At 38.3% G+C, this 12,447-nt stretch overlaps 1 protein-coding gene across 1 annotated transcript; it reads left to right on the top strand.

Moving 5' to 3' along the window:
• Window positions 1-3,433: 3,433 nt before the first annotated feature.
• LOC126583688 (uncharacterized) lies at window positions 3,434-11,056 on the top strand. The gene is made up of 4 exons (XM_050248187.1): window positions 3,434-4,173; window positions 4,636-4,952; window positions 9,923-10,203; window positions 10,536-11,056. The coding sequence occupies exons 1-4, from the start codon at window positions 3,593-3,595 to the stop codon at window positions 10,971-10,973; spliced, it is 1,617 nt and encodes a 538-aa protein (XP_050104144.1). The 5' UTR covers window positions 3,434-3,592; the 3' UTR covers window positions 10,974-11,056.
• Window positions 11,057-12,447: the final 1,391 nt, after the last annotated feature.

The following is a 12,447-nucleotide window of genomic DNA, read 5'->3' as shown; positions in this document are numbered from 1 at the left end:
ATCGTCGCATCTTCTAATCGGAGCGTCAGTAGGCCTTCTTTGCACATGTCCAAACCACCGTAACCGATTTTCTCTCATCTTTCCTTCAATTTCGGCTACTCCTACTTTACCCCGGATATCCTCATTCCTAATCTTATCCTTTCTTGTGTGCCCACACATCCAACGAAGCATCCTCATCTCCGCTACACCCATTTTGTGTACGTGTTGATGTTTCACCGCCCAACATTCTGTGCCATACAGCATCGCCGGCCTTATTGCCGTCCTATAAAATTTTCCCTTAAGCTTCAGTGGCATACGGCGGTCACATAACACGCCGGATGCACTCTTCCACTTCATCCATCCAGCTTGTATTCTATGGTTGAGATCTCCATCTAATTCTCCGTTCTTTTGCAAGATAGATCCTAGGTAACGAAAACGGTCGCTCTTTGGTATTTCTTGATCTCCGATTCTCACCCCTAACTCGTTTTGGCCTCCATTTGCACTGAACTTGCACTCCATATATTCTGTCTTTGATCGGCTTAGGCGAAGACCTTTAGATTCCAACACTTCTCTCCAAAGGTTAAGCTTTGCATTTACCCCTTCCTGAGTTTCATCTATCAACACTATATCGTCTGCGAAAAGCATACACCAAGGAATATCATCTTGAATATGTCTTGTTAACTCATCCATTACCAACGCAAAAAGGTAAGGACTTAAGGATGAGCCTTGATGTAATCCTACAGTTATGGGAAAGCTTTCGGTTTGTCCTTCATGAGTTCTTACGGCAGTCTTTGCTCCTTCATACATATCCTTTATAGCTTGGATATATGCTACTCGTACTCCTTTCTTCTCTAAAATCCTCCAAAGAATGTCTCTTGGGACCCTATCATACGCTTTTTCCAAATCTATAAAGACCATGTGTAAATCCTTTTTCCCATCTCTATATCTTTCCATCAATCTTCGTAAGAGATAGATTGCCTCCATGGTTGAGCGCCCTGGCATGAACCCGAATTGGTTGTCCGAAACCCGTGTCTCTTGCCTCAATCTATGCTCAATGACTCTCTCCCAGAGCTTCATTGTATGACTCATTAGCTTAATACCCCTATAGTTCATGCAATTTTGTACGTCGCCCTTATTCTTGTAGATAGGCACCAAAGTGCTCGTTCGCCACTCATTTGGCATCTTCTTCGTTTTCAAAATCCTATTGAAAAGGTCAGTGAGCCATGTTATACCTGTCTCTCCCAAAAGTTTCCACACTTCGATTGGTATATCGTCTGGGCCTATTGCTTTTTTATGCTTCATCTTCTTCAAAGCTACAACCACTTCTTCCTTCCGGATTCGACGATAAAAAGAGTAGTTTCTACACTCTTCTGAGTTACTCAACTCCCCTAAAGAAGCACTCATTTCATGTCCTTCATTGAAAAGATTATGAAAATAACCTCTCCATCTGTCTTTAACCGCGTTCTCTGTAGCAAGAACCTTTCCATCCTCATCCTTGATGCACCTCACTTGGTTTAGGTCCCTTGTCTTCTTTTCCCTTGCTCTAGATAGTTTATAGATATCCAACTCTCCTTCTTTGGTATCTAGTCGTTTATACATATCGTCGTAAGCCGCTAACTTAGCTTCTCTGACAGCTTTCTTCGCCTCTTGCTTCGCTTTTCTATACCTTTCACCATTTTCATCGGTCCTCTCCTTGTATAAGGCTTTACAACATTCCTTCTTAGCCTTCACCTTTGTTTGTACCTCCTCATTCCACCACCAAGATTCCTTTTGGTGTGGGGCAAAGCCCTTGGACTCTCCTAATACCTCTTTTGCTACTTTTTTTTTAAACTTATATAAAATAATATATAATACAAAACTATATATTTAATATAGAATATATTGTATATATTAATATGGCTATTGTATTTTATAATAAATCTTTTAGTAATTAAACTTTAAAATTATCAAAATAAATTTTTTCTTAACGGGTCGAAACGGGTTACCCATGTGTTACCCCCGTGTATACCCGTTAAGAGCCCATTATTAACGGGTTCTTAACGGGTCACCCGATAATGACCCGATAAGTTATCGTGTTGACCCGAAACCCGTTATTTTCGTGTCGTGTCAGAAACTGCCGGGTCTAGCGTGGCACATGGAGAGAGAAAAAAAAGTATTATATATTGTAGGGAAGCGGAGAAGGTGCGGCATAGGGAAAGAGAGAGAAAAAAAAAGCAAAGAAATTTTTGTGATAAAATTCATCATGCCTTTATTTATATATTTTGTAGGCCTATTTTAGTGAGGGAAGATGAGAGAGAGAGTGCGGCACACAAAGGGAGAGAGAGAGAAAACAGAGGGTTGAGAAATTTATGTGATAATATTCCTTATGCCTTATGTCTTTATTTATACTAGTAAGAAAAATAAAATTTTTCTCTCCAAATAATACAAACACTAACAGGAGATCTTCTAGATTTTATAGAATTCCTAATCTACTTAGGATTTATACAATTACATTCATAATTAATATAAACTGCAACAATATAGATATAAGAGATACACACACACACAGATATACATGATGAAACTAGCCTTTTAGTTCGACTTGATAAAAGGGCTGTGTACGTGTGTTAACCTATTATCTCAATAAGTCGTGTCATATCATCTTGTAAGTTAATGGGTTATAAAATTCAAACACAAACCCGACTTAGTGTTTTTTTTTTTTAGGGAAACCTAATGGTACAAGCGAAATTTTATTGAATCAGAGTGAAGTTACACTACTTAGTCGGAGGATGTAAAACTTACCCCTCATAATACAAGAAGAAATAATAAAGTGCAAAGTACAAGATTATTGTATCACTTATTAAGAACTCAACTATTGTGTCATTTGTTAAGAATCCGACTATTGTGTCACCTGTTAAGAAACATTTTGGTTAGCGAAAATGGAACTTGAAACTTCATTTTAAAGGGGCAACGCCTAACATTAATGAACAAAAGACCAGAAGATCTAGCTATAATCTTATAATCATTCACTATAAAAACATTTGTCTTCTCGAGATTTACAAGTCAATGTTGGAGATTGTCTGAATGAGTTTGAAGGGAGAAATTTTCCATTGTGACAAGAATACGAGTGATATATCACGTGTTTTTATAGAAGTGGTGAGAAATCTTATTTTTTAAGTTATTAACTTTTTAACACACATATCTCACAATTTGTATAATTACACGTGGTGTAGCACCCTGTGTACCGGTCATATTGAAAAATCTCTCCTTAACAGGGGGAGGCATGTAAGATTATTAAAAGAACCGTGCTCTTAATGGGTTGAAAATGAATACCCATGGATATGTAACACTGAACTGCCAAGAATCTCACAGATCTCAGCTATTACGAGTTTCAAAAATAAAATAATAAAAACAAATAAACAAAAACGGTTTCAACTTTCATACCGTGTGGGAAATATATATAATCTCATTCAAGCAACAGTTTTATATTTGGATTACGTAACATAAGACTAAGAGATCATTAAAGTATGAATGTGAATCAATGAAAAGTATTCAAGCCCTTGCATCTTATATATATGTAGTTTAGGTAATACCACAATCTGATCACACATATACCTATCTATATATTTCGCATATGGCAGCTTTAATATCGATATGCCACAATCTAATTTTAGTCTTTTCTCTATACACATGTAGTCTACTAATTACTAGCACGACCAGTGCAGGAGGCCATTCACATGATGAGAACCCAGCAATACAAAACTGGTTAAACCACGGCGGAGATTTGTCAAACAGAAGATACGCCAACAGAGAGATCAAGATCAACCGTAGAACGGTTTCCAAACTGAGCTTGAATTGGGAGTTCTACGCCGGCGACGATATATCTGCAACGCCATCAATTTACGACGGCACCCTTTATTTTCCGAGCTGGAATGGGGAAATCTATGCTGTTCAAGCTTCCAATGGGTCTCTGGTTTGGAAGAAGAACTTGCATGAACTGACTGGGCTTAATGCAACCGGTTTTTCTGGTTTCAACTGGACGGTAGCAAGATCAACCCCAACAGTCGTTGATGATCAAGACCTTCTTATTGTTGGAATCTATGGACCTGCTGTTGTTATTGCACTTGAACGATCAACGGGGAATCTCATATGGTCAACCCTACTTGATACTCATGCCGCAGGTGTTATCACCATGTCCGGAACCTACTACAATGGGTTAGTCCATAGTTTCCATTAATTTCACCTGTTTTTTTTTTTAAATTTTATTATTTCACTATATAAGAGGAATTACTACTAACTGCTCTGAGGTAGAAACCCTAAAAAGATCTCCGAATATCAAGCTTGTCAGCCACAAATGAAAGTTTATATACATATTTTGAATTTTTATGAGATTTTGCAAGATATAATTGACTTTCGTTTATTTATTTGTGCCAATCAATCTAACCTCTACCCGATTTAGTCTGACTAATTTTGAGTTACAAGTTGGATAAAATTTATAAGAAAAAAGTCTAGTAGATGTCGAGTTTTTAGATCACTTAGTATTATGGTAAAGTGATATTTATTTTCACTTATAAGTGAGAAATATTAAGTTCGACTCTAATATACGTTTATATTTAGCAATAAAAATTCAATTCTCACGTATATATATGTTCTTAATTAACTTCATTATAATTACAGGAGCATATACATTGGGACGTCATCACTAGAAGAAACCCTGAGCCCTGAGGAATGTTGTACCTTCCGTGGCAGCCTTGCCAAGTTGGATGCCAAATCCGGCACCGTATTGTGGAAGACCTTCATGCTGCCTGATAATCATGGACAGCTAGGGAGTTATTCCGGTGCAGCTATCTGGGGCAGCAGTCCATCCATCGACGTCCATAGAAAACATGTTTATATTGCTACTGGCAATGTGTACTCAGTCCCAGAAAATGTAAGTCAATGCCAAGAAAATCAGAACAATTCAACTCTACCCACTCATCCAGATGCATGTGTTGAGCCTTATTGAAACTAGCTGCAACTTTATCCCATATTTTCAGGTAAAGTGGCTACTGCCACTATCGTCACACTTGGTCCATCTTTCTTGTAAATTGTTTTCTTTATTTCTGATTGTAAGTGTGCCCATATAGCTGCAGCTTTATCCTATGTTTTCTTGTGAATTGTTTTCTTTATTTCTGACTGTAAGTGTGCCAAGGGTGCACGTCTTCTTTTCTTTATTGTTCGGTCTCTATATAGAGCCATCTCTTGTAGCTCTGAAAACTTACAGAGAAATATACAAAACCTTTTTGGGTTCTAAATTTTCACATGGTATCAGAGCAGGAACCATAGGGTCCTGTCTCTGTTTGTTCATTCATTCAAAAACCTTACTTCGGTCGTGCCTCATTCACTACAATGACAGAAGAAAGTTCCTCAAATCATGAGGCTACAAGCTCCTCAAACTCATTTCAAGGTGAAATCAATTCAAATTTGCGTCTATGTTCAGTGCTACTAAACGAGTTCAACTATCTACCTTGGTCTCGTGCCATTTCACTTGCCTTAGGAGGAAGATCAAAGCTCGGGCATATCAATGGAAGCATCGGACCGCCTGAAAGATCATCCACGTCATATGGTGCATGGCATGCAAACGACCAGTTAGTTATGTCCTGGATACTCAACTCCATGGAACCAAAGTTATCTGAACTCTTCAGTTACTCAGAGTCCTCTTTCACTCTCTGGGAATCCATTAAAGAAATGTATGGCAGTCAAAATAATGCAGCTCGTATTTTTCAGCTCAAAAAGGATATTGCTGGGCTAAAGCAAGGTGATCGATCTTTCGTCCAACATCTAGGAAGCATCAAGTCCATGTGGAATGAACTTGACATGTATCGTCCACACTCAACCGATTCTGCTGTGCTCCTTAAAAGAGCTGATGAGGACAAAGTATTTCAACTTCTAGCAAGTCTAGGAGCTGAATATGAAGACCTTCGAAGCCACTTGTTGATGACTCCTGAGCTGCCTTCATTTAATGGTGTCTGTCAAGCTGTTCAAAGGGAAGAAACTCGAAGAAAAGTTATGCACATTGAGTCAAAATCAAATCCTGAGGCTAGGGTTTTCTCAAGCTACCATAAAAACACTGGTGAAAATTTTTTTGCCAGTAAGAAAGCAGATTGGAAATGCACTCACTGCAACATGAAAGGTCACCTAAGGGATAAATGCTGGATCTTGCACCCGGAGTTAAAACCAAAATTTGATAAGGAAGGAAGAATGATCAAAGAAGGGAAAAGAATCAACCCTAAGGCCCTCCACTCATCCAGTTCTTCGACGGGTGGAATCTCAAATTTCACTGAGAATCCAATAGATCTCATAAATGAGTTTGCAAACTTTCTTCAAAGACGAGGAGGCAACACTCAAATTGAGGAAGCGACCACTTCAACTCCTACTGCTATGCTCGGAAAATTTGCAGGTTTTTTGGCTGAGACTTCAACTCATGACAATGTCTCAGGTATCATCACTGCTCTCAAAACTGCACTTAATGAAATTAGTCATGATTGTTGGATTATAGACTCAGGTGCTACTGACCACATAACAAATAAGTCTTCTTGCTTGGATAAGTTTCAAAATATGCCTGAGTCTACACGGGTGTCTGTTGCAAATGGGAACGGAGAACCTATTCTGGGAAAAGGGAAACTTAAACTGTTAAGTGATAAGATTGAGTCAACAGCTTTATATGTACCTTCTTTCCCTTTCCAACTCCTGTCCATAAGTAAAATCACACGCACCCTAGATTGCCTTGCCATATTCTCTCCTCACAGTGTTGTATTTCAGGATCGGGTCACTCGGAAGAAGATTGGTGAAGGATATCTCCTGAATGGACTCTATTACCTCTCAAAGAATTCCAAGTCTCTTAAGCACCCCCTTGCAAGCCTCAGTCTCTCTCAAGATTACCACCTTTGGCATCTTCAGTTGGCTCATCCTTCAGAACATGTGATGACCAAACTGTTTCCAAATTTTTGTAAGCCTATACATGCTTGTGAAATCTGTCAAATGTCGAAAGCTACTAGGCTTCCTTTTGTTTCTTCCAAGTCTAGAACCTGTAAACTGTTTGAAATCGTTCACTCTGATATCTGGGGTCCCTCTCGTGTAAGCTCTTTTGATGGATATAAATATTATGTCACCTTCATTGACGATTACTCTCGTGTTACATGGGTCTACCTCTTGAAATCCAAAAGTGAGTTTTTTGATGCCTTTAAAGATTTTCATAAACTCATCATAAATCAATTTTCATCTAAGTTAAGCATACTGCAATCGGACAATGGCACTGAGTACACATCCAATAACATGTCTAATTACTTAAGTGATCATGGAATTTTGCATCAAACCAGTTGTGTTGGTAATCCACAGCAAAATGGTATAGCGGAAAGAAAAAACCGTGATTTGTTGGAGAAAACAAGGTCTCTTATGTTTCAAATGAATGTGCCTAAAAGGTTTTGGTCACAAGCACTTCTCACTGCAGCATACATCATCAATAGGTTACCTACTCGAGTTTTAAACTCAAAGTCTCCTGTTGAATTAATGAAGGGAAGAAACATTGACATCTCACATCTCAGAACTTTCGGGTGCACTTGCTATGTTCATATTCAAGCAGCACATCGAGATAAACTCGAACCTAGAGCTGTCAAATGTGTTTTTATGGGATACTCAAGCTCTCAAAAGGGATACAAATACTTCAATCCTCATAATGGTAAGGTTGGAGTCTCCAGAGATGTAAGATTTGATGAGCTTGCTTCTTTCTTTCATACAGACTGCAGTGAAGAGCCTCAGAGAAAGGATATTATGGACATCTTTCCATTACCTACTCCAATAAATTTTCGTGAATCCCATTCTCATAATGATTCTCTTGAACCTCACTCGGAGTCGGAACAATTTGAGGGTGAGGGAACATCTACAAGTGAACAAAGCACAACCTCTACCTCACAACCGTATGTAGCTCCTCGAAGAAATCCAACTCGGGACAGACATCCTCCTCCAAGGTTTCAAGAATACATTACCTACAATGTAAGACATCCTATTTCAGAAGCCCTAACATATCACAAACTGTCAAAATCCCATGCTGCATTTCTAAATCAGATATCCTCGAATGTTGAACCAAGGAACTTCCATGAAGCTGCTCACAGTCAAGTATGGAAGGACGCTATGCAAGAAGAACTCAAGGCCTTAAATGACAATCACACATGGAGTGTAGTTGATCTACCAAAAGGGAAAAAGGCAGTAGGGAGTAGATGGATATATAAGATCAAGTTCCATTCCAACGGCAGTATTGAACGACACAAGGCCAGACTAGTTGCCCGAGGATTTACTCAAACTTATGGTATTGACTACAAGGAGACATTTGCTCCTGTAGCTAAAATGAGCACGGTTCGAGTCCTGTTGTCCGTGGCAGTTAATCATAACTGGCCTCTATTCCAAATGGATGTGAAGAATGCATTTCTCCATGGTGATCTTGAAGAGGAGGTATACATGAAGCTCCCCCCTGGACACCCACAAGAAAGTGAAGTTAACAAAGTATGCAGGCTTCACAAGGCCATATATGGACTTAAACAATCCCCCCGAGCCTGGTACTCAAAGTTAAGCTCGGTTCTGGAGGCTGCGGGGTTCAAAATGAGTCATGCCGATTCCTCCTTGTTTGTTCGCAGTGGTCCAAATGGAAAATTAATTGTTCTTATATATGTGGATGATCTCATTATAACGGGGGACAACATAGAAGAGATTGCTACTCTAAAATCCTCTCTTCATCAACAGTTTGCAATCAAGGATTTGGGAACCCTAAAGTACTTCCTTGGCATTGAGATGGCAACCTCTGCCAAGGGTTTGTTTTTAAATCAACGCAAATATGTGCTTGACTTATTGGAGGAAGCTCACATGTTGGATTGCAAAGCTGTTCGCACTCCCCTTGTAAGCAAACTCCAACTTGATGACTCTAGTGAACTTCTGTCGAATCCCAGTGTCTATCAACGTATGGTGGGGAAGTTAATCTACCTTACAATTACTCGCCCTGACATTGCTTATTCCGTAAGCCTTATCAGTCAATTCATGCACTCTCCTACTCTACTCCACTGGGAGATTGTCAAAAGAATACTCAGATACTTGAAGGGGTCAATTGGCAGAGGCTTGCTCTTAAAGAACCATGGCTCAAATCACATTATGGCATACACAGATGCTGACTGGGCAGGTAATGCACTCGATCGAAAGTCTACCACCGGGTTCTGCACGTTTGTTGGTGGAAATCTCGTGACATGGAAGAGTAAAAAGCAGACTGTGATTGCACGATCAAGTGCAGAGGCGGAGTATAGAGCCATGGCAGCCACGGCGTGTGAATTAATCTGGTTAAAGCGTCTTCTAGCAGATCTTGGCTATATCGACAATGAACCTATGTCCTTGTTTTGTGATAACCAAGCTGCCATGCATATTGCTTCTAACCCAGTATTTCACGAACGCACCAAACACATCGAAGTGGATTGTCACTACATTCGTGCTCAAGTTCAATCCAAAGTTATCAACCCCATTTACACTCGCAGTCACGATCAACTTGCAGACTTGTTCACAAAGGCTTTGGACTCTACTCATCTTCAAAGGCTACTGAGCAAGCTTGGATCAATTAACCCACTTGATCCAGCTTGAGGGGGAGTATTGAAACTAGCTGCAACTTTATCCCATATTTTCAGGTAAAGTGGCTACTGCCACTATCGTCACACTTGGTCCATCTTTCTTGAAAATTGTTTTCTTTATTTCTGATTGTAAGTGTGCCCATATAGCTGCAGCTTTATCCCATGTTTTCTTGTGAATTGTTTTCTTTATTTCTGACTGTAAGTGTGCCAAGGGTGCACGTCTTCTTTTCTTTATTGTTCGGTCTCTATATAGAGCCATCTCTTGTAGCTCTGAAAACTTACAGAGAAATATACAAAACCTTTTTGGGTTCTAAATTTTCACAAGCCTGATAACCGCGGCAACTCAATCCTAGCCCTTGATCTGGACAGCGGCGATATCAAGTGGAACCACCATTTGGGCGGCTACGATGTTTGGTTTCTTGAGTGTTTCCTTAATACTTCAACCTGCCCAACCGGACCAAACGTGGATGCTGACTTTGGGGAGGCACCGATGATGCTCAAGACCTGTGTCAATGGAACCAAGCGAGATTTAGTTGTTGCTGTCCAAAAAAGTGGCTTTGCTTGGGCTCTAGATCGGAATAATGGCACCCTTATTTGGTCAACGGTAAATTTTGACTTTGGACACACTGATCATTTTATCTTACACTTTTAATTGTTGTTTATTCTACAATGCATGAGCTTGAATTTTATTATTGACCACATTTCTAATAGAGATATGCACATACACATATTTTGTGTGGTTGAGGTTCACTTCTATTAGCAAATGGTCAACAAAATAATCAATAAATACGGTACAAATTAATAGTTTTATTGTTTTTCGATCTAATGTTGATATCTACTCGATATTTTCTTACTTAAAGGGATTGCACTTGTGTATAATGCGGTTAATAACGGTATGGTTTACTGAATAGTACATACCTGTATGATAATATGTAGGAAGCCGGACCTGGTGGCGTTGCCGGAGGAGGAACATGGGGAGCAGCTACAGACAAGAAAAAGGTGTACACCAACATTGCTAACTCTGAGTCCAGAAACTTTACTCTAAAACCATCTAGTAACATAACAACTTGGGGTGGATGGGTTGCAATGGCTCCTGAAAATGGCAAAATCTTATGGTCAACTGCCAATCCCAGCAATTCAACTTCTTCTGGTCCAGTTAGTGTCGCTAATGGTATTTTATTTGCTGGATCTACAAATCCGCGTGGCTCCATCTACGCAATGAACACTGAAAACGGAAAAATTTTGTGGTCCTATGACACTGGAGCATCCGTGTTCGGTGGCATGTCAATTAGTGATGGTTGCATTTACGTTGGCAGTGGATATAAACGTCAGTATACGGCCGGAACTTCACTCTTCGCCTTCTGTGTCACATGAAATAATGTAGTTTTGATTGAATAATGCTATATATGTAATGACTTTTCTATTGAATAAATATTAAATAAATCTTCGTCATGGGATGTTTTTCACCCCAATATTAGTAAAAGATGTCTCAATTTATGTCTGTACAACGTTGTAAGGTGCGAATCATGTTTGCGTTACTTATAACCCCATGGAAATGTAGTGTCTATATAGATGTACAACAGAATCAACTTTAAGTAAATTATCTACATACTTGGATAGAAATATTTTGTAGTACAATCATTAGAGAAACTTTTATAATAAACTACGTCGTGTATTATTTTACATGTTATAATAAGGATATAGACAATATAATTAATAGTAAAATGCAAGGAAGATCACATTTTTTTATCAAATTTTGTAGACCACATGATGGCGTTTGATGGTTGAACTTTTTATTTTTATTTTTAAGGGAGTTTTAATGAAAAGAGCTTGGACTAAGTTTATTTTAACAAAAAAAATCATTCCATAACTTTATTTAATGAAAAATGCTTAAATTTTAATGAAAATGACAAAAGCTTAATATAATAAAAATAAAAGAAGTAATAAAAAACTGACGCGCAGGACTGCGCGTAAGTAACACACACTCTTTTTTAAACTGAACGTTACTACACTATTTTTGAAACTGACAGTACTACACTATTTCTAAAACTAAACGGTACTACACTATTTTTGAAACTAAACACGAATACTACATTATTTCTGAAATTGAACAAGGTACTACAATATTTCTGAAACTGAACACTGACACTATTTCTGGAACTAAACAAGGTTGTTGTGCACTGGTTATTTATTAAACTTAATATTGTATCTTTCCAAGAAGTCTAACGACCATTCTTCTCTCTCCTCTTCTTGAATTTTCTTGGCACTTTCTCACCTTCCAAAGACCTTTTCTTCTTCTAATTTTCTTCGATTCTCATCAAAAATTTTATGAATCTCTTCAATTTCTTAGCTTTCTACACCAATTACTTAATTTTCTTCCATTATCTGCACATGTACGACTTCCTCTTCTCCTCACCTACAATCTCACCTTCTCCATATGCAAAATCGAAAAATAATGCAAACTAAATCAATTAAATTGAATACAAAAATATCCATCAGAAGTTCAAAAGCCTTCCCAGTTGGTTTTTGGTATTGTTATTAATGAAGAGAACACCAAGTTCTCTCAACCTGCAAACAAATCAGAGAAGACAAATATCCAATTCCAAAATGAAGAGGCCAACAAGAACAAAACTAAACAGCAGCGTGAAAGAAGTCTTCCAGGCCTGAAGTTCCTTGCACGCGCGGTTTTTTTTGTTTATTTATTTTTTCTTTCTCTTATAATTATCATTAAATAAAGTTATAAGATGATTTTTAATTAAAATTTAAAGTTTTAAAGATCTTTTTCATTAATTTTTTTTAATGATTTTATGGAGTCCAACCATCAATTGTCATGTCATGATGTTTATAA

The sequence above is a fragment of the Malus sylvestris genome, chromosome 9 (assembly GCF_916048215.2).
Source record: "Malus sylvestris chromosome 9, drMalSylv7.2, whole genome shotgun sequence".
NCBI classification, from domain to species: Eukaryota; Viridiplantae; Streptophyta; class Magnoliopsida; order Rosales; family Rosaceae; genus Malus; species Malus sylvestris.
Note: the sequence above shows the minus strand (reverse complement) of the source record. Positions and strands in the feature narration are given on the sequence as shown.

Bases quoted from the DNA above. Each gene is read 5' to 3' on its own strand.
- LOC126583688 (XM_050248187.1), top strand. From the start codon at position 3,593: ATGGCAGCTTTAATATCGATATGCCACAATCTAATTTTAGTCTTTTCT. The intron at 4,174-4,635 runs GTTAGTCCATAG...TTATAATTACAG, and splicing joins TCCGGAACCTACTACAATGG to GAGCATATACATTGGGACGT. The intron at 4,953-9,922 runs AGCCTTATTGAA...TAAATTTTCACA, and splicing joins TCATCCAGATGCATGTGTTG to AGCCTGATAACCGCGGCAAC.